General features: G+C 39.6%; 1 gene segment (V, D, J or C); it reads left to right on the plus strand.

The window, feature by feature from the left end:
• Positions 1-254: 254 nt before the first annotated feature.
• Positions 255-27,877, plus strand: LOC131399987 (immunoglobulin kappa variable 2-29-like). The segment is given in 3 exon segments: positions 255-303; positions 702-998; positions 27,765-27,877. Coding segments are annotated over 3 exon segments (459 nt in total).

Genomic DNA, 27,877 nt, shown 5'->3' on the forward strand with positions numbered 1-27,877 from the left:
AACTGTGTCTCTTTCCTCTGAGGCATAAAAGATTTTATCTTTATTAGTTTTCCTTCAAACACAGAGACATTTTATCTTACTTTGCTCTCAGGAGAGCCCCTCCCACACTCCCTCTGGCTCTCTCCACAATGCTGCACCCATCAAGGGATTTGCATATTGTATCCTAGGGAGGACCTTCCCTTGTGAGTCTGAGATAAAAGATCAGCACTAACCTTGCTTTGACTTATCAGGACTCATCAGTACAACTTCTCAAAATGAGGTTCTTTGCTCAGCTCCTGGGGCTGCTAATGCTCTGGATCCCAGGTAACAGCAGGGGGGAGATGAGAAAGGAGCATGGGGTGAGGAGAGTGAGCTCTGGGGGCACCACTGCCCTCCAGGCCTATTTTGCCCAAGTTTGTGAAGCTAATGTCTTATCCTTCAGGAAGGAGAATGTGATATTTAGATCTACAATACTGAGGAACATTCTGGAAGGAACAGGACCTGTGCTTTGGTGAAGAATGTGACATGAAAAGAGGCAGATGGAATAGGCAACTTCTAGAGACCCCTTTGTGCATTGCAAATCTTAGATTCTTTTTTAAATTGATATTTTGGTATAACAAAATCACAAAAATAATTTAGCTTGAAATAAATTACAAAAGCAAAATTATGAACATGGTTCATATATTTGTACATAACCTTTCACTTATCTCTCTTTATTTTAGGATCCAGTGGGGATGTTGTGCTGACCCAGACTCCACTCTCCTTGTCTGTCATCCCTGGAGAGCTGGCCTCCATCTCCTGCAGGTCTAGTCAGAGCCTCCTACATAGTGACGGAAACACCTATTTGTATTGGTTCCTGCAGAAGCCAGGCCAGTCTCCAAGATGCCTGATCTATGGGGCTTCCACCCAGGCCTCTGGGTTCCCAGACAGGTTCAGTGGCAGCGGGTCAGGGATAGATTTTACACTTAAAATCAGCAGGGTGGAGGAGGAGGATGTTGGAGATTATTATTGCTCACAAGGTACACAAAGTCCTCCCACAGTGGTACAGCCCTGAACACAAACCTCCCTTGTGGGGTGGCCAAGCTGCTCAAATGTGCAGCCTGTCTGGGGAGCGGGCACAGCAGATTCTCTGAGTCTTTGTAAGAAGAAGATGTTGGTGAACCTGGGGAATAGGTTACAGCTGAGGGCTCTGGACCATGTGTGTCTCAGCTACACCTCACACACTACACATTAAGGCCCGTCAGCTGCAAAGCCTGGGCGTGACGGAAGCAGCAGGAGAATGGGGGGTCCAAGCGCCCTCTGAGCAGAGTCGTGAGGAAGGGACAGGTGAATGAAAGCTCATCCTAGTTCTCCCTGTATTGTGCACAGTCGTCAAATAAATTTAATCAGCATAACAGACAACTGAGACAGATTTGTAGAACACAAGTTAAATATATGTTGGAGTTTAGCAGTTTTGGTATGTTTTCAAGAGGGCAATATTTGGTAATATTAAGAAATTGTTTTTTTTCCCACTTTCCCAACTTCCTACTTCTCCTTTTTACTATGTCTCTTCCCACTCTATTAACATGTTTTAGACAGCATTCTACACAAGCTAGTGTCAGGTGGGATTAGTGGAAAATAATTAGTAAAACTTTTGAGCTTTGAGCGTTCAAATAGGCTTTTGTAAATTCATAGCAGATGCAAAACCCTAATGCTAAAAGTCTCTGATTTGTCTCAATTACCTTTTGCAGAAGGAAAATGTGAACTCTTGAAATTCCAGAAGTGGAATTTAAGGAAATGAAAAGCATAAATTAGAAGAAAAAAATGTACTCCATAGTCAATGGAAGAATACAGAATGACATGAGATTTTTTCTTTCCCAAAAGTAAAGACTTTCAAAGTTGTGGGAAGACTGCAGGAATGGGAACATGAAGGGAATATAGTAGACATCGGCGATTAGACACAATGCTCTCATTGGCTCACATTTGGTGGCCTTGGGGATGATGGTCAATGTTGGGGGTTGATGATATAAACCCAGAAAGAAGACCAAATGTGTCTTTTGTGAAGAATCATAGAGCTGAATGGACTTCTACCTGGCTTCCTAGGTCATGCCTGGGCTGCTGCAAGTTTCGCAGGAAATGAGTGCATGGAGCAGGGGTTTAGATCTGTAATCATCAAAGGATCAGTGAGGCTCCTGTGCAAGGAGACTGGAGGTCATGTCACACAGTCTCAGTCAACCCAGCACAGTAGGGAGAGCTCCTGAAAACTTATTCTCTCCCCAAAAGTGGTCCAGAATAGATGGTATGATTGGAGTGAGGATGAGGGAAGATGCAGCATACCATGACGTGTAAACCAGAGCTCCCAGCAAAGCCTACATCAGCAGGGGATGCAATGGAGATGGAAGTAGATGTCCATGGTTCAGACATATGTTAAGCATAGTCTGTGCAGCCTTGGAAGCAAAAACAAAAACAAAAACAAAATAGCACCCTGAGTAGGTAGGAGATCTCTGACTTCTGGTCCAGCATCCCCAGCCTGCCTGGCAACTCAGACCTCAGCAATGTCCTCTTTAGAAAGTCGGCCATGTGTTAGAGGGGGCCCTGTGCTCAGGGGATTCTCTCTTCCCTGTTGTGTTCCTCTACCTGAGCCAGGTCAGAACATCTGTCCACATGCAATTTTGGCAAATAATGCAGAGGAACAAAATGTCAGGTAAACATAAGCTCAACTAGAAAGGGTTGTTCTTAGCCTGAAATTTTATATCATTTAATTCTTACTTTCTCCACCACTCTCTGATGTCGTCAAAATATGACTGTTGTACTTTACCCTTTTTATTTTTTGCACCCTTTGCAGTAGTTGTTTTGGACTTCCAAGCCCTGCAACATTCTGTCTGGGAATGGAGATTCCTTTCATTTTTTTAACCTAAATAATATTTCAGAGATGACAATTTGGTACTATATTGTTATAAAAAGAACAAAAATTTCAAACTATAAACAAATGTTATTTTCACATGACAGGGTCATTTCATGACAACAAATCTGATTTATATTTTCTAGTGATAGTTGTATAGAAAATAAATGCTTCAAGTAGAATTCACTTAAAATAATGATCAAAAAAATTTCCAAATTAGTAATGGGCATGTTGGTTACATGTCATGACATAGTTAGATCAAAGGAAGAGTATTTCAGTCAACAGGATAATATAATCCTGTTTCTGGTTAAAGAAATAAACCATATTAGAGATGATTGCCTGTTCCAAGATAATGCATTTTATGGCAAGTGGAAATAAAATTGTATTCTTAATCAGCAAGTCAAAAAGAAAAAAAGAAGAAAATGGTTTAGACCAAGGAGTTGGTAGCATATACAAAGAAAGACAAGTCTTCAGAGTGTATTTCTATACATATTAACAAATGGAGACACACATCCAACAAAAATTCTATAAATTTCATCTTTACAATCACCGATGTGGAACTGGGAGAAGCTGCACATACTCCTGTGAGCAGGACACTCACTGGCCCCTGCAGTGTAACAGCCCCAAACACAAACCTCCTAAGGAGGCTCGGCCTCTCAGGGCAGCAGGAGCAGCTGTGGTGACCAGAGGACAAGTCAACACCATGCTGGGCTCAGGTGGAGATGGCTATAGAGCTTTGAGGAAGAGGCCATGGAGGCCTCAGTCACAGCCACTGGGCACCTCCTCTGTATTAAAAGGGTCCAGGACATCGCCAGGACTGCCTCCCAGAGCCTCTTCCTTCCTCCCCACTTAGGTATTCATGCCCCACAGACCCTCCAGAGAATGGCTGCCATGTCCTCCCTGGAGCATCCACTCAGGTTCCCTGCTGATCTCATGGCTGCTCAGAATGCTGCCATGTGATGTACTGTCCTGATGTCACTCACAGCCACTTAATCCCTTCAGGGCACTTCTTCTCGCCTTTGCCCAGTGGTCATCACTCTCACTAACTATCAGGAGAATGGAAAGCTGCCTGTACTGTGTGATTTTTGGCTTTTAAGCAAGTCATATCTCACTGGAGTCTCAAATATGTACAGAACCATAGTAATATTGCCCAGTACTCCTCTTTGACTTCCCTTGTCACTGAATTCTCTCTGAATACTTATTTACTATAACCATCCAATCTCATTTATTTTTCTTGTGAATCTTCTACTGTGTGTTTTTCTTACAGATTGATATGATTCCAATGCTGCAAACCTAGATATGCACACATTACATTTCCACATTTCTATGGATGCAAATATTCTATAGTAAAACTCTTGATTTTTTAGTTTAATTATTCTTCTTTTACTGGTCTCAAGTTGTAAGCAGAGGTTATTGATTGTGACTTTTGCAAATAATATACATATTTAATACCATAAATTCAGTGTGACATATTCACTGCTTCTTGAAACCCACAAATTTTGATATTCCATGTTTTCTTTCACTTTGAAATAGTTTATAATTTCCCTTTTCACTTCTCCTTTGAACCAAGTTTCACTTAATAGGGTGTTATTTTTTTTCCACATATTTGAGGATTTTTCTGGTAACTTTCTGTTACTGATTTTTAATACGATTGACTTATCTTGTGCCCCAACGTATGGACCATTATAGCAAATATATTTTAAAGACTATGTATTCTATTATTTTTTCCCCTTCTTTTCTCTTTTTTTCCTGAGGAAGCTGCGCCCTGAGCTAACATCTGCTGCCAATCCTCCTCTTTTTTTTGCTTGAGGAAAACCAGCCCTGAGCTAACATCTGTGCCAGTCTTCCTCTATTTTTATGTGGGACACCTCCACAGCATGGCTAGTGAGTGGAGTAGGTCCGCGTCTGGGATCCGAATCTGCAAACCTGGGCTGCCGAAGCGGAGTGCGTGGAACTTTAACCACTGGGCCACAGGGCTGGGCCCAAAATGTATTCTATTATTTTGGTGGAGTATTCCCTAAGTGTCAATGATGTTGAGATGATTGATGGAGTTGTTTAAGTCTTATGCATCCCCACTGGCCCAAATGGCAGGGCTGCTTGCACAGCAGGCTGTACCTGCTGCAGAGCCCATTGCCCTCGTGGGCACCATTTAAAGCTGGCTGACCTCCATGTCACCTCGTACATTGGCCAGTACCAGTATCCAGACTCCCAGGTGTAGAATGTGTTGCTTCCAGAAGTCAAACAAGCTTATCAGTGCTTCCTTCCTTTAGATATAGAGACACGCATTAAACACACTGGAATGGAATGTATAGTCCTCCCTCCCCCGCACTGTTTATGGAGCACATGTGAGGGCTCCATTATCAGTGGAGAAAAAATATTTCATAAGATTTGGTTCCAACAGTAGAGGGGAGCGTCCGGAGATACGAGCTACACAGCAACTCTAAGTAGGGGACGTCAGCTGCAAGACCTCAGACCGGATGTTACCAGGCAGCCCAGAGAGAGCTTCCAGGCCATTTGCAGATGGTTTTGCTTGTTTTGACACAATTTCTAGACTGGCGCTCTAGTTAGGAGGATCCAAAATATGACAGTATAATTTCCATGCTTCTTTTGTAGCTACTTCCTACAGGTCTTTCTGCCAACAGCACAGTAGGGGGCACCCAAGGCAAATTCTCAATAGATATATTTATCCTCTTCCAAGTTCAAGCTCCAAGTTTTTCTGCATTTGCCTAACTGCCTAAGTTGTTAATACTATGGGGATGTTTACGGGGATCAAATTGTGCCTCACTGTATTTCTGAGTCTCTGAAAGTGTTAACCTGGGACAAATTTTGTTAATAGCCCTCTTTATGTCTTCATTTTGCTCTATGAGTTCTGAAGGCAAATTAGTTTACTGATCTTAAAACTTTAGCATTAAGCCAGAAACATCATTGAACACCAAATATATATTTTAATTTCTCCATGTAATCAACAGGCTCTCCCTTTTATTTGGCTTTATATGGATAATTTTGGTGCAATCATTTTTCCTGATATAGATTAGTAAAATATATTCCTATAATTGTTTTCAAATTTCAACTGGGCCTGCTAAATATTAGAATATGAGAGAGCCAAACAGTTTCTGGCTTGTGGAGCTTCCTAATTTTGAGGCAAGCATAAAAAAGATGAGTAAGATCTGCCCAAGTGAGTTTCTAGCAAGTAATCACAGCTTCTAGTTCTGCATTAAATTTCATAATTATGCCTTATGACTGCTCCAATGAGTTCAAAATTAATTTGATTTCATTTCTTTTACTATTGTTCATTCAGATTAGGCAGATGGAGAATATGGTCTTGAGAAAACAGAAAAATCAGGCATGTAAAGATATCTGTTTCTATAAACTCAGATGATAAACACATTCACATGCAGAGGGCCTTTCCTGAGCTCCCTGTGAACCAGAATATTTATCCAGGACTGTGTGACAATACAGTTGTCACACAGAAAGACAACCAACTTCCATCACAGGTACCTTAGAGCTCAGGAAGCCACTCCAGTCACCTGTAGCTGGGGATGCTCGCTCTGCTGGATTGCTTGTTTTCGGTTCTCATGCAAGGAGAAAGTCTCACTTTTATCAGAAAGAACCTCCATTTGGTCCTATCAGGGAACAGGCCTCTGTGTGTTTCTAATCTTGGCCAAAGTATTCTGGGTTTGCACTGTTTGGGCTGATAAAGTTTATAGATTAAAATACAGAATGTATACAAATTCACACTCTCCACCCCCACAAATTCTGATTCCAGGAGAACAAACGCAAACAGTTTCACCAACTAGACTGTCTTCCTAGGTCATAGAAATCACACACAGGCTTCCAGTTTTATTAAACCCAAACTAACATCCTCTGGCAACAGAGACAAAACTACAATAAAACCCACCTGTATAAGTTCCTCCTCATCCAGTTGACTGTGGTCGAGTATAGAGACACAGAGAGACCTGCTCTGTTCCCCACTTGGACACCCAACATCCCTTTACCAACTCTTATTATTTGTGTCCAGGATGGGATGACCAGCCTGGCTAGTGGTCATTTTGTTGTCCAGGCCACAGCATGGTTTGTTAACATGCAGGAGACAGAGATTCTTTTTTAGAATTAGGAATATTACACTTTCTGTGCATAAATAGTACAGGAAAATTTCAAAGCCTTTTTCTGACGAAGAAAGAATTTTTATAAGATTTTACATTTTCTGTACATTTCAGGGAAATATATTAAGAGATAAAATACCGATCAAAATTGGAGATTTTTAAAGGTTTTATGTTAATTTCACCAAAATAACAATATTCTCTCAAACTCAAGCATCTTAAAGAATATTTTGTAAAAGCAGTCTTTTTAAGAATTAATTTGTAACAAAAGAAAACATGATATGTTTCTCACTGTTAGTCATTTTTTCACAAAACAAATTTCCATGTCGTATAGTGAGTGTGTTAGTTTCCTGGGGCTGCCATAACAAAGTACCACAAATGTGATGGCCAAAAGCAACACAAATGTATTCTTCAACAGCTCTGGAGGCAGGAAGTCTGAAATTAATGCCTCTGAGCAGCTCTGACCTAGCACCCTATTCGATAGTGACTGTCTTTGATGAAGGCCCTGGAAAATGTTGGTCATAGGTACAGGTTACACGGAGACTTTAAAGGAGTGGATACAATTTTTGTTGTTCTAACATAGAGATCTTCTTTAAACTGTGGATTCGTAACTTTGGCTGTCCAACATATATGTTGAGAAAGAGTACATAATGGGAAGAATCTACAACCATTCAGAAAAAAATAATAGAACAATATAAAAGTATTTCTTTTTCACTCTGGTCCATCATTCTGAGGGAATTTTTCCCTTAAGAAATCCTTTGATTAATCTGGTATACATATAGTGATGTAAGTGTGATAAGATATTCATCAGTTTATTATAACTGGCTACCAGGAATTTCTTTTTCACTGCCTGAGGCATAACATTGTTCCCCCTTTTCCTTTTGCCTTAAGCAAGACCATTAGCTCCCTAGTTGGAAGAGAGAGGCTTTTTTCCCCAAGATCTTCTGAACTTAGTGCTGTATGGAGTTTAATTCACTAGGTCTCAGAGAAAGACAGTTTCTAACACTTGCATCTAGCTGTTTAATCCTTAAACAGTTAACTTGGTAATAGAACATACCAGACAACCTTTAAACTAGCTCAGGTCCATGCTGTTATTGGAGAAAACTCTGATGATCAATACTAGTGGGGGTGGAAGCTGTTTCTTCTCTTGATTAGCTAGGAGAGACTAAACAGGACGACCACTCAGCTCCCAGAGATTGACCTGCACACACATGTCTACATTGTCAGGGTCTCCGATGCTTTCTTAGAGGGGCAGGGCCGGGTACACTGGGTAATGCAGGAGTTCCTTAAGCGGGTGACCCTTAAATTTTTGGATCACTATTGCACACACATACACAACATATGTCTAATACTTATTTTCAAAATCGATGAAGCAATATTTACCATTAGACCATAGGAGGTACCCTTGGTTTTCTATTCTATTCCACTTTATTTTATTCTATTATTCTTGCTTTTGTCATTAAACATTCTGGTCATTAAATTAATTTAATTAATTTATCCACCCATGAACAGATAAAATCTTCCATTTTATAAAATACTACCTTGGGGAATAGGCTACTTAGTGTGATATTTTCCAAAGACCCTATATTACAAGCCTAAAGAAATTATACTGGATCCAGCCCTAAAAAGACAGTGGGAGTTTTTCTTTATTGTGAGTCATGGGACAAGTATTAGAAAAATAGAGAAAAGATTAAAAAGGCAGAATAAGAGTTATATAAGAAAGAAGAACAACAACATGACATTTTAATTTTTCATAGGGTAAAGTTTTGATATGGATGGTGGGAGGAAATACGTTGAACAGGTGTAGGTGGGCAAGATTGAAGGTCTGAGCAGTTTGGTGTAGATTAAGATGAAACAATTAGGTTTTTAAGAGTTGTGAGCTGAAAAACAGGCCTAGAACTTAATGTGGATGTAGATGAAACATACTTGGATTAGATTTAAATCTATTTTCCATGGTTACTCAGTCTACATGTAGTGATGATGGTGATGATGATGATGATAAATATTATAATGAAACTAATAACAAAATTAGTAGCAGCATACATTATGACCTGGGTACTGTTCTAAATGCTTTATTTTGCTTAGTTAGTAGGCAGCATTATAAGATAGGTACTATTATTCTCACAGTTTCACGGATGGATCTAGACTAAGGGACTCAGGGAAGTTAAGTAACTTGATTGATGTCACACAGACAGTGAGTGGTGGAGCTCTGGCCCCAACTCAGATGGTTAGACTTCAGAACCTGCCATGTTAACGACCATAGCCATGGATGAGGCTCTAATTCCTAAATGGATGGAGGTTTGCTTGGGACTTGCAGTGGCATTAATAAAGCTGCTTTCTTGATAGGTAATGAAAAGTTAGGGAAGAAAAGGAGTTTAACTGCTTTAGAGAAAGCAGCAGATTTATAGGAAATGAGAATCAGAGACAGAGAATGTAGCCCAAAGAGCTGCTGTGCCTGTGCAGGCGAACATCCCTGGACCAAGCACTCACTGCCACCTGTACACAATTCTGAGTAACAAGCAAAACCCAGATTGGATTCCTGTTAAGGTCAGGAATATAAACATAGTTTTCTCAAATTGTTGAGGCGAGGAGGGTCTGAGTCCAGATGACATGGACGCTTTGTGCAGAATGGAGTGTGTAGAGAATAGAGGATCACCCAAGGACTAGTTCCCTGCCTGTGGGGACAGTAGCACCATCCGTCTTTAGAAAAATGGTGTCTCTACACTGATGAGTCAGAGCCCGGGTCCTGCTCGTCTATGCAGTTGTGGTCGTCCCTGCACCCACACTGCTGGGACTAATTGGGTGTTGCTCTTTACTGGGCCTTCAGGAAAGATGGCTAACAAGTAAAAGTAAGTTGTGTCCAGAAGATAGATTTCTTCTCCTGGTTGGAATTCCTCATCCTATCTGATCTAATCATTCACCAAGGGAGTCATATAGGCACATTGGTGATAGAAAAAGAGAAACAGGACCACAGGCTTCTATTTTCTTCTCAACAGGCTTATACTAAATACCATCTGGCAGAGTCTAGGTAATTGGTGAGACAGGAGGACACAGGGATTAAATCCTGTGATCACAAGAGAGAAATTCCTCCCTCAGGCTGAGACCATGGCCTTTTCTGACATGACCACCTGGGGATGGGTTGCTCAAGTGTAGAGAAGAGGAGCCAAATGGTCTCTGCAGCTGGAAGCTCAGCTCGCCCCACTCCAGCTGCTTTTCATGTTCCTGCCAGTCCACCCTGCTGTCCAGAGCTCATATCAATGCCTGGGTCAGTGCTCTGGGGAAGTTCTGCCTCACTTAGGGCACAGAGTGGACCATGGAAGCCCCAGCTCAGCCTCTCTGTCTCTTGTTACTCTGGCTCCCAGGTGAGAGGAACACAGGTTGGTTCTGTGTGTCAGTGAGAAGTTTGTCAAAGTTGTTGGATCCTGTGACCTAGCACCTTTGCTCAGCAAGCACAATAATTAAAGCTCAATGTCGATCAAGCATCCTGGCTTTGCTAGGAAGACAACAGTTAAAATTTAGATGACAGAGGTGATTTTTAAATTTTATTTGTAATCTCAGATATCACCATAGAAATCATGATGACAGTCTCCAGCCTCTCTATCTTTGTCTCCAGGCGAAAGGGCCAGCCTCATCTGCAGGGACAATCAGAGGGATAGCAAATACTAAGCCTGTTACAAGCAGAAACTTTGTCAGGCACACATGCTCCTTATCTATGATACATCCACCAGGGCCATTGGCATCCCAGCCCAGATCATTGGCAGTGGGTCTGGAACAGACTTTACTCTCAACACCAGCAGCCTGGAATCTGAGGGTGCTGTAGTTTACTACTGTCAGCAAGACTCCAACGGGAGCCACAGTGATTCATTCTCCATCGCAAACCTCACTAGCCCCATCCACATTTACCCTCTCTCTTTCACCTCTGGAAAACAATTGCTTACTTTAGAGCCACAGAGAAGATATTTGGCAGTTTTCTCTGTTCCCTCTGCAACCCGAAAAAGGAGACTGTGAGAACTAAATCATGCTTCATTCAGGTCCTATAAAAGATGTGTGGTCTCTTAGACACTTTTGCTTCCCCTCATAAAATGTCAGATGTTAAAGAAAAGCAGAGAACACTGTGATCTCATCTACACATTATACCAGGAGGAAACTGACGCTCAGAATGAGTCATAAATATCCCAATTCATGCAGAGATTTAATAGTGAATATATTAAGAGAAATCTCCTCTCCTAGATTCTCCATGAGCATCCAATTTGACCTGAACAAGTGATGGTCTCATCTGTGAATGGACAATCTCTGACAAAACGGTTCCAGAAATTTTCCCCAGGTCTCCTCAGATGATATGTCCTCTCAATCATAAGAATACGATCTGAAGACTCTCCTCCAAAACCCTACCCTGGAGTCTAGATATTCTCAGTTCCTTCTTTCTCTGTGTCTCAGCACACTTGTCTCTCAGCTATTGCTGCTATTATTCTTGAAGCCCAGGGCTCCACTGAGGTGTGGAAAATGGAGAAAATCATGACCCAGGTTCATACGTTCATTCCTTATATCTAATACTCAAGCTGTATATTGTGGGTTTCTGCTTCATTTCCCAATCCAGAATTCTGTTTTTGCTTGGGTGCTAAATGGACAAGATTGACTTCTATTTTCATGGACAAGGTTCTAGTTCCATCAGAAAGGAGTCTTTGTAGCTCATGGACACTAGAGGCAACAAATCCCAATAGGTCTCTTTCTCATATAAATCTCTGTATCTATTTCCTGGGGAAAATGCTCCTACCTAATTCCTGATATGCATATTTTCCCACTTCTCTACAGATGTTGGGCACTTATTCCTTCTTTGCATTATGTGTGTCCTTCAATGAAAACCCTCAGTGTTTTGCATAAACCTTTTCCCTGGAGGAGAGTTTAAACAGTTTGAACAGCTTGTCAGAAATGCTACCATGTTATGAGTGAGTCCTCTTCTCTGGGATTAGCTACTCTGTGTTCTTGGTCTTGATTTTTAATAAATCATCTTCTGATTATGTCATCTTCTATGGGAACTGAAAGAAAAAATATTTTACTTCCATTTGAGAGCTCAAGGGAGTTTTATGAGATGAAAGGCAAAATGTAGTGTAGAATAGTGGTAACGAACTTTGGTTTTGAAGGTACAATTTTCTCTAATTTTGGCTCCCTTACTTAAAAATGTGTGACTCTGAGGGCCGGCCCCGTGGCTTAGCGGTTAAGTGCGCGTGCTCCGCTGCTGGCATCCCGGGTTCGGATCCCAGGTGAGCACCTACCGCTTCTCCGGCTATGCTGAGGCCACGTCCCACATACAGCAACTAGAAGGAAGTGCAGCTATGACATACAACCATCTACTGGGGCTTTGGGGGAAAAAATAAATAAATAAAATCTTTAAAAATGTGTGACTCTGGGCAATCTAAACTTTTGTTCCTCAGTCCCCTTATTTGTGCAACGGGGATAATAAAAGCGACTTGCTCAGACTTGTACACTGAAATAAAATAAAAATTCATTGAAAGAAATTAAAAAAAAGACTTAATTAAATAGAAAAACATCCCTGTTCATGGATTGGAAGATGTAATATTGTTAAACAGCATTTTTTCCCACACTGATATATAGATTCTCAGGTCCTAGGTCCCTGGCATTTCCAAGTACTCCCCCAAACAGCTGGCACCTAAGCTCAGAGTGCTCAGCGGCAGACTCCAGAATATTCCTGACTGACGAGACAGCTCTCTGCTGGGATGAGACATCGGGGAAGGCAATGCTGGAGTGGGAAGAGAGAAGTAAATATTTCTCTGTGCTTAGTGTTTAGTGTCTTCAATGTCTTTTTCCGTTTATGTGTTTATAAAAATATATATATTTTTGTTTTGTGTAAGTATTTTTACTTTATGTAGATGTCACCTTTTAAAAATGTATCATGGTGTTTGTTTATTACTTTTCTACTGAGAAATCTGTTTTAAATTCCAATAGTGTTGATATGGGTGACATTTACCTGTTCTTTCTCTTTGCTGCCTTTTATTCCAGAGCAGATAATAACCACATTGGCTTATTTTCCTCGTAACAGACACCTAGCTTGCCTCTAACGCCTTACCTTTACAAATAATGATGCAAGGTCTTCACTGAAATCTCCTTAGTGGACCTCAGTTTTGTTTTTGTTTTTGTTTGATTGGTTGATTTTTTGGGATATTACATGGAGCAAAATCGATAGTTCATATGTATATATTTATTTGGCCTGGGTAGTATCAGAATATTCTTTGGAAAGCTTGAATCAACAGAAGATATTAATGCTGTTATGTTAATTTTTAATCAAATTCTTAATTTTAAGAAAGAGACAGCTTCAATAATGATATCGCTTAAAGATCAAAAGGCTAGTGGCCTCTTTCGGGATTCTTCTTTCTCCGTCTAGAGGATAAATCGAGCTTTCCTGTAGAGAAAAACTAACAAAGAATATCAAATTCAAGCAGTGGAAGAGTATTTTTTAAATCTCAGGAAATCTTTAGGTTTAATCAGAACTTCTCAAGAAAGAGGTTCCCTTGTTCAAGGGGGAAACTTTGGGGTTGGGAATGCAAAATCTTATACAAGGTAAATAGTTTATAAGACAGATATTGCCCAGGTGTGTGTATGGTCAAGAGGAATGTCTTCCTCACTTTTTCAATTATAATGTGGTGAGATGGGAACCAAGAGAAAGACAGCATTAATAGGAGAAAATTCTTCTGATCTAACAGACTACGTTTGCCCCCACTTCTCCACAGGGCTCCATTGTGTACTTCCATATGACTGACATTTATTTATCGCAAGGAAAAAGAATGAAAAATAAATTATACCAATTGAGAACTGATTCAGATTATGCAGGTGGAGATCAGGGCTTTGAAAGATTCAGATCCTTCAGTATTGTGACCAACCTGTTTCACACAGGGCTTAGAGGTAGCATATAAACTCAGAAGATAAACACATTTATAGGATCTTCTCTGAGCTCTGTGTAAAACAGAATATTTTTTTTTGTGAGGAAGGTCGGCCCTGAGCTAACATCTGCCAATCCTCCTCTTTCTGCTGAGGAAGACTGGCCCTGGGCAACATCCATGCCCATCTTCCTCCACTTTATATGGGACGCCGCCACAGCATGGCTTCACAAGTGGTACATCAGTACGTGCCTGGGATCTGAACTGGCGGACCGCGGGCCACTGCAGTGGAGCGCGGGCACTTAACTGTTTACGCCGCCACCGGGCCGGCCCCTAAAACAGAATATTTATCCATGAATTTAACGAGCAATTCACAAGTGTTCCAATTTCTCCACATCTTCACCAACACTTGCTATTTTCCTTTTCTAAATTATAGCCACACTAGCAGTTGGTGTGGAGTATTTCAGTGTAGTTTGATTTCCTTAATGACTAATGATGTTGAGCATCTTTTCATGTGCTTATTAGTCATTTGTATGTCTTCTCTGGGGAAATATCTATTCAAGTTTGTAGCCCATTTCTGAATTGGGTAGTTTACTTTTTTTGTGGTTGAGTTATAGGAGTTTTTTAAAGATATATTTTGGATATTTATTCTTTATCAGATATGAGATTTACTAATATTTTCTCCCATTCAGTAGTTTATCTTTTCATTATCTTGATAGTATCCTTGATGCACAAAAGTTCTTATTTTAGTGAATTCCAAATTATCTATTTTTTCTTTTGTTGCCTATAGTTTTGGCAGGATATTTATGAAATCATTGCGAAATCTAATGTCATGAAGGTTTTTCTCTAAGACTTTTATTGTTTTAAGTCTCACATTTAGGTCATTGGTCCTAAATGAGTTAATTTTTGTATGTGGTGTAAGGTAAGGGACCAACTTCTTTCTTTTCCATGTTGATATCCATTTTTTCCAACAACATTTGTTGAAAAGACCGTCCTTTGCCCCACTGAATGGTCTTGGCACCCTTGTCAAAACTTATTTGAACTCATATGTGAGAATTTAGTCCTGGGATCTCTATACTATTCCATTGGTCTATATGTCTGTCTTTATGCCTGTACCACACTGTTTTAATTATAGTAATTTCACAGCCAGGAAGTGTGAGACATCTTTGTTCTTTTATTTCAAGGTATTTTTGGCTCCTCAGGGTTCCTTGAGATTCCATATGAATTTTAGGGTGGATATTTCTGCTTCTGCAAAAAAAAAAAGTCATTGAGATTTTGATAGGAGTTATATTGAATCTGTAGATTCCTTTGGGTAGTACTGACATCTTAACAATATTAAATCTTCTAATCTATGAACGTGGGAAATCTTTCCAATTATTTGCATCTTCTTTAATTTTTTTCAGCACTTGATATTTACACTCTCATTTGGAAAAAATAGTCCATTGGCAACATGAATATAGATATCATGCTAGGGAAATAGAGAGTGTCCCAGAGACAAAATTTAGCTGGAATAAGGAAAGAAATCTGAGTCCTCTGTTGTCAGTCTTAGGAGCAGGACAGGGCTCCAGACCTAAGGGAAGTTAAAATCAAGAATCCTCAAATTCCCCAGTAAGAGTCGCTTAATCAAAACTGGTATTATATGGGTAACTAATGAGCAAGAGAAGGTAACACCTTAAATGGCTATTTTCATTTTCATGTCTTGATTGACATGAAAACAAGTGAATCACCCATTACCTATAATTAAGAATATTCTTTAATGCTTGTCAGAAACTTTGAATATCTCCTCCTTCATGCATCTAAAAATTCAAACTGCAGTTTGAAAATAATATTTTTTACTCTCGTTATTCTTTTTTGTGTGTGTGTGAGGAAGATCTGCCCTGAGCGAACATCTGCCAATGCTCCTCTTTTATTTTATTTTTTTTGCTGAGGAAGACTGGCCCTGAGCTAACATCTATGCCCATCTTCCTCTACTTTATATGTGATGCCGCCACAGCATGGCTTGACAAGTGGTGTGTTGGTGCGTGCCAGGGATCTGAACCAGCGAACCTCCGGCTCCTGCAGCGGAGCGCGAGCACTTAACTGCTTGCGCCACCGGGCTGGCCCCTACTTTCACTATTCTTTTTTCTTAATTTTTTGTTTATTGCAGTAACATTGGTTTATAACTGTATAAATTTCAGGTGTACATCATTATACTTGTATTTCTGCATAGATTACATCATGTTCACCACCCAAATACTAATTACAACCCATCACCACACACCAGCTGAATTATCCCTTTCGCCCTCCTCCCTTCCCCATTCCCCTCTGGTAACCACCAATCCAATCTCTGTCTCTATGTGTCTGTTTATTGTTGTTATTACCTACTACTTAATGAGGGAAATCATACGGTATCTGACCTTCTCCCTCTGACTTATTTCACTTTGCATGATACCCTGAATGTCCATCCATGTTGTCACAAATGGCTGGATTTCATCGTTTCTTATGGCCGAGTAGTATTCCGTTGTGTATATATACCACATCTTCTTTATCTATTCGTCCCTTGATGGGCACTTAGGTTGCTTCCAAGTCTTGGCTATTGTGAATAATGAACACAGGGGTGCATGTATCTTTACTCATTGGTGTTTTCAAGTTCTTTGGCTAAATACCCAGCAGTGGAATAGCTGGATCATATGGTAGTTCTATCTTTGATTTTTTGAGGAGTCTCCATACTGTTTTCCATAGTGACTGCACCAGTTTGCACTCCCACCAGCAGTGTATGAGAGTTCCCTTCTCTCCACATCCTCTCCAACACGTGTTGTTTCCTGTCTTGTTAATTATAGCCATTCTGACTGGCGTGAGGTGATATCTCATTGTAGTTTTGATTTGCATTTCCCTGATAGTTAATGATTTTGAACATCTTTTCAAGTGCCTGTTGGCCATCTGTATATCTTCTTTGGAGAAATGTCTGTTCAGGTCTTTTGCCCATTTTTTAATTGGGTTGTTAGTTTTTTTGTTGTTGAGATGCATGAGTTCTTTATATATTTTGGAGATTAAGCCCTTATCAGATGTATGGTTTGCAAATATCTTCTCCCAATTGTTAGGTTGTCTTTTCGTTTTGTTGATGGTTTCCTTTGCTGTGCAGAAGATTTTAGTTTGATGTAGTCCCATTTGTTTATTTTTTCTATTGTTTCTCTTGCCCGGTCAGACATGTTGCTTGAAAATATGTTGCTAAGACCAATGTCAAAGAGCATACTGCTTATGTTTTCTTCTAGAAGTTTCATAGTTTCAGGTCTTATGTTCAAGTCTTTAATCCAGTTGGAGTTAATTTTTGTGTATGGTGTAAGGTAAGGGTCTAGTTTCATTTTTTTGCATGTGGCTATCCAGTTTTCCCAACACCATTTGTTGAAGAGACTTTCTTTTCTCCATTGTATGTTCTTGGCTCCTTTGTCAAAGATTAGCTGTTCATAGATGTGTGGGTTTATATCTGGGCTTTCGATTCTATTCCATTGATCTATGTGTCTGTTTTTGTGCCAGTACCACGCTGTTTTGGTTACTACAGCTTTGTAGTATATTTTGAAATCAGGGAGTGTGATACCTCCAGCTTTGTTCTTTTTTTCCAGCATTCCTTTAGCTATTCGGGGTCTTTTGTTGTTCCATATAAATTTTAGGATTCTTTGTTCTATTTCTGTGAAAAATGTTGTTGGAACTTTGATAGGGATTGCATTGAATCTATAGATTGCTTTAGGAAGTATGGACATCTTAACTATGCTAATTCTTCCAGTCCAAGAGCACGGAATATCTTTCCATTTCTTTGTGTCTTCTTCAATTTCTTTCAGCAATGTTTTACAGTTTTCCATGTACAGCAGTTTCACCTCTTTGGTTAAGTTTATTCCTAGGTATTTTATTCTTTTTGTTGCAGTTGTAAATGGGATGGTATTCTTAATTTCTCTTTCTGCTACTTTGTTGTTAGTGTATAGAAATGCAACTGATTTTTGTATGTTGATTTTATATCCTGCAACTTTACCATATTCGTTTATTACTTCTAAGTTTTCTGGTGGATTCTTTAGGGTTTTCTATATATAAAATCATGTCATCTGCAAATAGTGACAGTTTCACTTTTTCCTTCCCAATTTAGATCCCTTTTATTTCTTTCTCTTGCCTGATTGCTCTGGATAGGACTTCCAATACCATGTTAAATAGGAGTGGTGACAGTGGGCATCCTTGTCTGGTTCCTGTTCTTAGAGGGATAGCTTTCAGTTTTTCACCATTGAGGATGATATTAGCTGTGGGTTTCTCATATATGGTCTTTATTATGTTGAGGTACTTTCCTTCTATACTCATTTTATTCAGAGTTTTTATCATAAACGGATGCTGTATCTTGTCAAATGCTTTCTCTACATCTATTGAGATGATCATGTGATTTTTATTCTTCATTTTATTAATGTGGTGTATCACGTTGATTGATTTGCGAATGTTAAACCATCCTTGCATACCTGGAATAAATCCCACTTGATCATGGTGTATAATCTTTTTAACGTATTGTTGTATGCGATTTGCTAGTATTTTATTGAGGATTTTTGCATCGATGTTCATCAGTGATATTGGCCTAATTTTCTTTTTTTCTGTTGTCCTTGTCTGGTTTTGGTATCAGGGTAATGTCAGCTTCATAGAATGAGTTAGGGAGCTTCCCCCCCTCCTCAATTTTTTGGAAGAGTTTGAGAAGGATAGGTATTAAGTCTTCTTTGAATGTTTGGTAGAATTCACCAGGGAAGCCATCTGGTCCAGGACTTTTATTTTTGGGGGAGGTTTTTGATTACTATTTCGATCTCCTTACTGGTGATTGGTCCATTCAAATTCTCTACTTCTTCTTGATCCAGTTTTGGAAGGTTGTATGATTCTAAGATTTATCCATTTCTTCCAGATTGTCGAATTGGTTGGCATATAGCTTTTCATAGTATTCTCTTATAATCTTCTGTATTTCTGAGGTGTCTGCTGTAATTTCTCCTCTTTCATTTCTGATTTTACTTATTTGTGCCTTCTCTCTTTTTTTCTTGGTGAGTCTAGCTAAAGGTTTGTCAATTTTGTTTATCTTTTCAAAGAACCATCTCTTGGTTTTATTAATTTTTTCTATTGTTTTTTTGGTCTCTATTTCATTTATTTCTGCTCTGATTTTGATTATTTCCCTTCTTATACTGATTTTGGGCTTTGTTTGTTCTTCTTTTTCCAGTTCCTTTAGGTGCATTGTTAGATTGTTTATTTGAGATCTTTCTTGTTTGTTGAGATAGGCCTGTATTGCTATAAACTTCCCTCTTAGAACCGCTTTTGCTGTATCCCATAAATTCTGACATGTCGTATTTTCATTTTCATTTGTCTCCAGGTATTTTTTGATTTCTCCTTTAATTTCTTCATTGACCCGATCGTTGTTCAGTAGCGTTTTGTTTAATCTCCACGTATTTGTGGATTTTCTGATTTTCTTCCAATATTTGATTTCTAGTTTCATACCGCTGTGGTCATAAAAGATGCTTGGTATTATTTCAATCTTCTTAAATTTATGGAGACTTGTTTTCTGGCCTAATATGTGTTCAATCCTGGAGAATGTTTCATGTGCATTTGAAAAGAATGTGTATTCTTCGGTTTCTGGATGGAATGCTCTGTATATATCTACTAGGTCCATCTGTTCTAGTGTGTCATTTAAGGCCAATGTTTCCTTATGGATCTTCTGTTTGGATGATCTATCCGTTGGTGTAAGTGGAGTGTTAAAGTCCCCTACTATTATTGTGTTACTGTCTATTTCTGTTTTTATGTCTGTTAATAATTGCTTTATATATTTAGGTGCACCTACATTGGGTGCATAGATATTTACAAGTGTTATATCCTCCTGTTGGACTGTTCCCTTGATCATTATGTAATGCCCTTCCTTGTCTCTCTTTACTGTTTTTGTTTTAAAGTCTATTTTGTCTGATATGAGTACTGCTACCCCAGCTTTCTTTTCATAGCCATTTGCGTGGAGTATCTTTTTCCATCCTTTCACTTTCAGTTTGTGAGTGTCTTTAGGTCTGAAATGTGTCTCTTGTATGCAGCATATATATGGGTCTTGTTTTTTTATCCAGTCAGCCACCCTATGCCTTTTAATTGGAGCATTTAGTCCATTGACGATTAAAGTAGCTATTGATAAGTGTGCACTTACTGCCATTTTTAACTTTTTTTTCTCAGTGCTTTAGTAGTCCTTCTCTGTTCCTTTCTTTCTCTATACAGAATTGATGGTCTCTTTAGTTTGACCTCTGTCTGAAAGCTCTACTCTTTAACTCCCCTCCTCCCTCCTTTTATGTTTTTTATATCATATCTAACCTCTTTTTTGTGCATTTGTATCCATTACCCTCTTATCATGGAAATAGATAATTTTTCCTGTTTGTGGTCTTCTCTTTGCCCCTTAAATAAGTCTCTTTAACATTTCTTGTAGCACTGGTTTCTTGGTGACAAACTCCTTTAATTTTTACTTGTCTGGGAAATTTTTGATCTCTCCTTCCATTTTGAATGATAACCTTGCTGGATAGAGTATTCTTGGCTGTAAGTTTTTTCCTTTTAGCACTTTAAATATATCGTGCCACTCTCTTCTAGCCTGTAAGGTTTCTGCTGAGAAGTCAGCTGACAGCCTTATGGGGTTTCCTTTGTATGTAACTTGACTTTCTCTTTGTGGCTTTTAGGATTCTCTCTTTATCTTTAATTCTGGACATTTTGATTATGATGTGTCTTGGTGTGGGCCTCTTTGGGTTTATCTTGTTTGGGGCTCTCTGCGCTTCCTGTACCTGGATGTCTGTTTCCTTCCTTAGGTTAGGGAAGTTTTCATCTATTATTTCTTGAAATAGATTCTCTGCCCTTTTGTCTTGCTCTTCTCCTTCTGGGACACCTATAACACGGATGTTAGTGCGCTTGATGGTGTCCCAGAGGTCCCTTAGACTGTCCTCACTCTTTTTAATTCTTTTCTCTTTTACCTGTTCAGCTTGGGTAATTTCTTCTAGTCTTTCATCCAGCTCGCAGATCTGTTCTTCTGTATCTTCTACTCTGTTTTTGAGTCCCTCTAGTGAATTTTTCATTTCCAGTATTGTATTCTTCATTTCTGATTGGTTCTTTTTTATATCTTCCATTTCTTTGTTGACATTCTCACTGAGTTCATCTATTCTTCTCCCCAGATCAGTGAGCATCCTTAACACTCTGAGTTTGAATTCTCTGTCGGGTAGGTTGCTCATTTCTGTTTCATTTAGTTCCTTTTCCCGGATTTTGTCCTGTTCCATTACTTGGAATGTATTCCTTTGCCTCCTCATTTTGTCTCTTTCCCTGTGCTTGTGTCTACGTATTAGGTAGGTCAGCTACGTCTCATGCTCTTGGATAGGTAACCTTATGTAAGTGATGGCTTAGGAGACCTGCAGTGTGCTTCCCTCAGTTCTCAGTGTTCCAGGGGTGACCCCTATGTGGGCTACGTGTGTCCTTCTGTTGTGGCCTGTTTGCTCTCCCTGTAGGCGCCCAGGGCAGCTGAGTTATGCTCCTGGCCAGCTGTTGTAATACTCAACTGCTAGTAGTTGTTGTGGGCCCTTCAGTCTCTTTATCAGGTGTGGGGAGCCCCAGCACAGTGGGCTGCAAGATCTAATACCACATTTGTGTTGCAGTATTTCTTTTAAATGAGTAGGCCCCCAGCGTGGCAGGTTGTTAGGCTCAGGGGCTTACAATTGCAATAAGCCTCCAGCCTTTAGGTCTCTTGTCAGCTCTCTGAAGATTGCAGCCAGGTGGGGCTGGCCTCAGGCATGAGAGCACCCAATTGTTTCAGGCTTTGGAAGGTGGGGCAAACCCCCTTTGTGGGTCTTTGAGAAGCACAAGTCTTCTGCAGCTGACAAGCCCTGCCGCCCACAGGTCCACACACACAGTCAACACAGTCCTGCCCCGTGTGCATGCCCTGACCTCCCGAAGCTGACCCAGTCTCTCCACGGCGGGAGCCCCACACACTCCACCACCACCCCACACTTTCCACCCACTCCTTGTGCACGCCCTGCCCCACTGAAGTCGGCTCAGTTGCCAGGCTGCAGAGAATCCAGTCATCAATCTATGCAGTCCCACAAGTTGCCTGAGGGCTTGTTGTTGGGTGGGGCCAGTCTCTAGGGTGGGCTGCCTGCCCTGGCTGAGCTGGATTAAATGGGTGCTCTAGCGGGTGGGGCAGACCCTGGGCTAGCAGGCCCCAGGGAGAGCTCCAATGGCGTCTGTGTCAGCAGGCCCACACCAGGCCACAATAATGTCCACTGCCAATGTTCCAGTCACTGGAGAGGTCTCACTTCTCACCGGGGTGCACTCAGGGCCTATCAGGTGAGTCTCTTTTCACCAAAGCACTGTGCACCTTTCTTTCTGGTGATTTTAGGTTGCTTTCTGAAACGGGTGAGTTTGTGCATGGGCCCTTTAAGAGCTGGTTTTAATTTCTTTGTGAACCAGCTTTTCTGGGGGTACTCCCCAATGCTTTAGTAGCAGGCAAAGTCAGTTATTCTGCCCCTTGCCTCAATTCTGCTGGGTCCACAACATGCTCACAGCGGGGGCGCTCCCTGGCTCAGGGCCCTGCACCTCCAGGGAGGGCTGCATACCTTTGGGCTGCTCCTGGCCGCCATGAGGCGCTGCGGCTTGTGAAGGTGGCATTTTTCCTCTCCAGAAGGGAGTTTCTGCCTCTTCTACTTCAGTTAGGATTGTTCATTGTTGCAGGAGTTCCTCTTATCCAGTTTTCGGTTCTGTCTCTGGGGTAATTTTTCCACGAGTAGTTGTAAATTGGCTGTGTCTGCAGGAAGAGGTGAGTTCAGAGTCTGCCTATGCTGCCATCATGACTTCCTCCCCCTAATTTTATTTATTTGAGTCTTTTCTCTTTTTTTCTTAGTAAGTCTGGCTAAGGGTTTGTCAATTTTTTTATCTTCTCAGAGAAACAACTCTTTCATTAATCTTTTCTACTGTTTTTTTAGGCTCAATTTCATTTATTTCTGCTCTAATTTTTATTATTTCTCTCCTTTTGCTGAGTTTGGGCTTTGTTTGTTCTTCTTTTTCTAGTTCTGATAGGTGTAATTTAAGGGTGCTTATTTCGGCTTTTTCTTGTTTGTTAAGGTGAGCCTGTATGAATTGCTATGAATTTCCTTCTCAGGACTGCTTTTGCTGGATCCCATATGGGTTGGTATGGCGTATTTTCATTTTTGTGTCCAGATACTTTTTGATTTCTCCTTTAATTTCCTCAATGATCCATTGGTTGTTCAGTAGCATGTTGTTTAATTTCCACATCTTTTTCATTTTCCCAGTTTTTTCTTGTAGTTGATTTCCAGTTTCATAGCATTATGGTCTGAAAAGATACTTGTTATGGTTACAATATTCTTAAATTTATTGAGGCTTGCCTTGTTTGCCAACATATTGTCTATCCTTGAGAATGTTCCATGTGTGTTTGAGAAGAATGCGTAGTCAGCTATTTTTGGATGGAGTGCTCTGTATATGTCTACTAGGTCCATCTCATCCAGTTTTTCATTTAAGACCTCTGTTTCTTTATTGCCTTTTGTCTGGATGATCTATCCATTGATGTAAGTGGGGTATTAAGATCCCCTACTATTATTGTGTTGTTGTTAAGGTCTCCTTTTAGTTTGTCAGTAGTTGTTTTATGTACTTTGGTGCTCCTCTGTTGGGTGCATATATATTCATAATTGATATGTTTTCTTAGTAGAGTGTCCCTTTTATCATTATATATTGCCCCTCTTTGTCTCTCTTAACCTGTTTTATCCTGAAGTCTACTTTGTCTGATATGAGTATGGCAACACCTGCTTTCTTTTGTTTGCCAATAGCTTGGAGTATCATCTTCCATCCTTTCACTCTGAGCCTATGCTTGTCTTTAAAGCTGAGATGTGTTTCCTGGAGGCAGCATATTGTTGGGTCTTGCTTTTTAACCCATCCTGCCACTCTGTGTCTTTTGATTGGAGAGTTCAATCCATTTACTTTTAGAGTGATTATTGATATATGAGCGCTTAATGTTGCTGCTTTATCACTTATTTTCCGGTTCTTTTGCAATTCCTTTGTTTCTTGTCCCATGTGTTTCAGACTGCCAATTTAGTTTGGTTGTTCTGTCTTAGTTTTTTCTTTATTTACCATATGTGATTTTATTCTGATTATTTGTTTAGTGGTTACCTTGAGGTTTGTGTAAAAAATCTTGTGTATGAGACAGTCCATTATCTAATGGCCTCTTATTCCCTTATACTAAGTCAATTCAATCTCTTTCCTCTTTGCCTTCTAAGTTATTCTTGTCACAACTTATTCTATCTTGTGTTGTGGATGTGTGTTTAAAATGATGAGGTTATATTTATTTTTGCTGTTTTCCTTCCATTGATCTTTTGGTATTCAAGTGATTGCTAACCAATTTGGGAAAGATCTACTGTTTTTCTGATTTTGTCTACTTATTTTTCTCCTTGCTCCAAGCTTTGTATTCCTTTTCTCTTCTTTTTTTCAGGCCTGAGGGCCTTCTTGAGCATTTCTTTTAGTGGCGGTCTCGTGGCCATGAACTCCCTTAATTTTTGTTTATCTGGGAAAGTTATTATTTCTCCATCATATTTGAAGGATATTTTTGCTGGATAGAGTATTCTTGGCTGAACATTTTTGTCTTTCAGTATTTTGAATATATCATTCCAGTCACTCCTAGCCTGTAAAGTTTCTGTTGAGAAATCCACTGACAGCCTGATGGGAGTTCCTTTGTACATTATTATTTTTTTTTCTAGCTGCCCTTAATATTGCTTTTTTGTCATTGACTTTTGCCTGTTTTGCTATCATATGCTTTGGAGTGGGCCTTTGTCTGTTCACATATTTAGGCGACCTATTGGCTTCACTTACTGGTATTTCCTGCTCCTTCCCCAGATTTGGGAAGTTCTCAACTATAATTTATTTGAATGGGCTCTCTGTTCCTCTTTCCCTCTCTTGTCCCTCAGGAACTCCGATAATTCTTATGTTATATTTCCTAATTGAGTTGGATATTTCTCAGAGACGGTCTTCATTTCTTTTTAGTCTTATTTATCTCTCCTCCTCCATCTGGAATATATCTGTATTCTTATCCTCTATAATGCTAATTCTTTCCTCCATATTGTCAGCTCTGTTCTTTAAAGATTGCATATTCTTATCTCCTCCATTGTGTTCTTCATTTCCATCAATACTGATTGGTTTTTCTTTATGATTTCAATCTCTTTTGTGAAGAAACTCCTATCTCGTTGAAATGTTTATCTGTGTTTTCTTATATTTCATTGAGCTTCTTTATGATAGCTATTTTGAATTCTCTGTCGTTTAGGTTATGGATTTCTGTGCCTTCAGGGTTGATTTCTGGGTTCTTGTCATTTTCCTTCTGATCTGGCAATTTAATGTACTTTTGCATCATGCTTGCTGTATTCACTTTGTTTTTCCTCATCTTGGAAATATCTGGTTGCAATTTCCACCTGCCACCACCATGTGGGTGTCAATGGCTGTGTAACCTGAGCCCCCTGTGCTCCACCACAGCTGCCTGCACTCAGCGGCTGCTCTGACTGGTTGGCTGAGCTGCATTGTCAGGCATATGGGAAGAGGGGATCTCTCTTTTGTCCCTCATTATCCACTCTCGTAGGGTGCTCAAATGTTGATGGCACCCCTGCAGCAGTTCTGAGTCCTCTCTATAGTAGTTTCCCACTGGCTGAGAGAGCCTGAAGAGCTATGATTTCCCTGCAGAGGGCCGTGCCTCCCCCCTCTCTGGGAACCATGTGGACCCGAATCGCCGATCTGATGGGGAGGGAGATGATTTATCCTTACCTCTCTCCACTTCCTCTGTATATGTAGAATCTAAAAAAAAGCAAAAAACAAATAAAAACAAGCTTATAGATACAGAGAACAGATTGGTGATTGCCAGAGGTAGGGAGTAGGGCTTGGGAGAAATGGGTGAATGGTTTCTTTTTTTTTAGTAAATAAATTGAATTAATTTTAAAAAATGAACAAAAATATAAAAATAAAATAAAATTTATGCAGAAATTAAGTGAAAAAATAAAAATAAAGTCAAGATTTAAGAAGAAGAACAAAATTTTAGAACTACAATAGACACAGAGTGAGTGAAAATATATTATGTATTCTTTGATACAGTTTTTTTTAGGTGCATCATATTGTAAAATAAAAATATTTCTCTGTTGCATAAATTGGCTTTACAAATATGATTTGAATCATCACATGGACAATTGTTTTTAGACTATACTAGGTCAAGCAGAGAATGATCTTTTTATTTTTTTTATAAAAATGAGTTAATTTTGATATTAAAATGTGAGAAGATAACACAGAAAACAAACCAATGTCATTTATAAACATAAATACAAAAACAGTAAATAAAACATTAAAATTTTCTTCTACTTCCTTATGAAAATGTTTTGACAAGTTATAGTATATTGTAAGAATGTTAGGAATTTGCATGAATGCAAGATTATTTTAATTTTAAGAAATTTATATGAATAAAATGTAGTTTCTTTCTGTTTGTCTGATACTGAATCACACGGAAATGTTGAATGGAGCATTGGAAGTTGTGCTGGGAATTCTTCGGAAGGGTGAGGATAATCTAGCCCCTGTCACCTATGCAAAATACACCTGTAGGAGCCCTCAGAGTGCTGATCTTTCTGCTACAGAGCAGTTAGAGGGAGGAGAGATTTTCATGATGTGTAGAGGTCAAGAGTATAAAGGTTTGTCTCAAAGTACAGACTGTGTGGTGTGATTGGAATTCACATTAAGAGCTGTGGCTGGACCTCTGGGAGATGGACAGCCACCTTCTGAGCAACTGCATGGGAGGAAACGAGGGTCCATGAGACTGCCAATGGGAGAGGAGACGTGTGAGGGTCTATAGATATTTTGCCCAAGAGAATAATAGGAAAAATAGATCCTCCCCCTCCAAAAACTCTAGGTTTTACAATGCAAAGCTCAAATAAAATATTACAAGTTCTGTTACTCAGGGTTGAAGGTGATTTACAATCAAGCTGCTTCCCCCATGGGCAACTCTATGGATGTCATCCAAGAAGAGCAACAGTAGGAAATTGTATGGTCAACCAGGGTGATGATGATCCCCAGGGGCTCCAGTGAGTTCAGATGCTTTATTAATGTAATTGTATTGTAATGAGTTCAGAGTAAAACATTTTAAATCATATTGATGGATGGTATAAATATATATGATAAATTTTTACATGTTACTAATTTTCAATTAAGAAATATCTTAGTAGACTAGGAATAGAGTCAGAATATGGAGTGACCATATGAATTTTCACCCAGGTTGAGTTATTTAGAAGACTAAAAAGGTGATGCTGTTAATGATATCATTGGAATTATATCAGGCATAAAAGAAGACCCAGTTATCCTCAGATATGATGATACGAGAGACAGAGATAGAGAACAAGAAAAAAATTAGTATAGAAAATGATAAAAATTTAATAAATAAAATACATAAATCTCCAAAATAAAGAATAATGCTGGCCATGGAAATATACTCCATCAAGCTATGAGCTTTCTCTACTGCACAGTGTCTGAGGGGCATTGCATAGATTTGCTCCAAACACATTAGTTCTTTCTCCTCTTTTTTTCCCCCATCGCTCACAATATCTACTTTTAGTAACATGTAAAGATAAAAGTAATATTTCACATCCATCTCTAAAGCATGATATTTCACATAATTCACAAGAACAATTATATGTTCATATTAATGTTTAAGTCTTGGAAAGTCATCAAACTTCTTTTCCTTCCTGATTCTTACAGGGAAGACTCTCTATTCCAATTGCAGACTCTTAGATCCTGAGGACAAATAAGGACCATAAAATATGGAGATTTTTTTTCTTGCAAACACTGGGGAGAATCTCCTCTGGCACTGAATGTGAATCCTAACCTGATGTGAACCCCCAGGAGGCACTGAGCCCTACAGAGGCACCGGCTCTGCAGCTGCAAGGCCGGAACTACCCAAACCCTCGGAGTTCATGTCTGCTCTTCAGAATCCTCATGAGCAGGCAGCTCAGTGA

This window comes from Diceros bicornis, chromosome 40, assembly GCF_020826845.1.
Source record: "Diceros bicornis minor isolate mBicDic1 chromosome 40, mDicBic1.mat.cur, whole genome shotgun sequence".
In the NCBI taxonomy this organism is placed as follows: domain Eukaryota; kingdom Metazoa; phylum Chordata; class Mammalia; order Perissodactyla; family Rhinocerotidae; genus Diceros; species Diceros bicornis.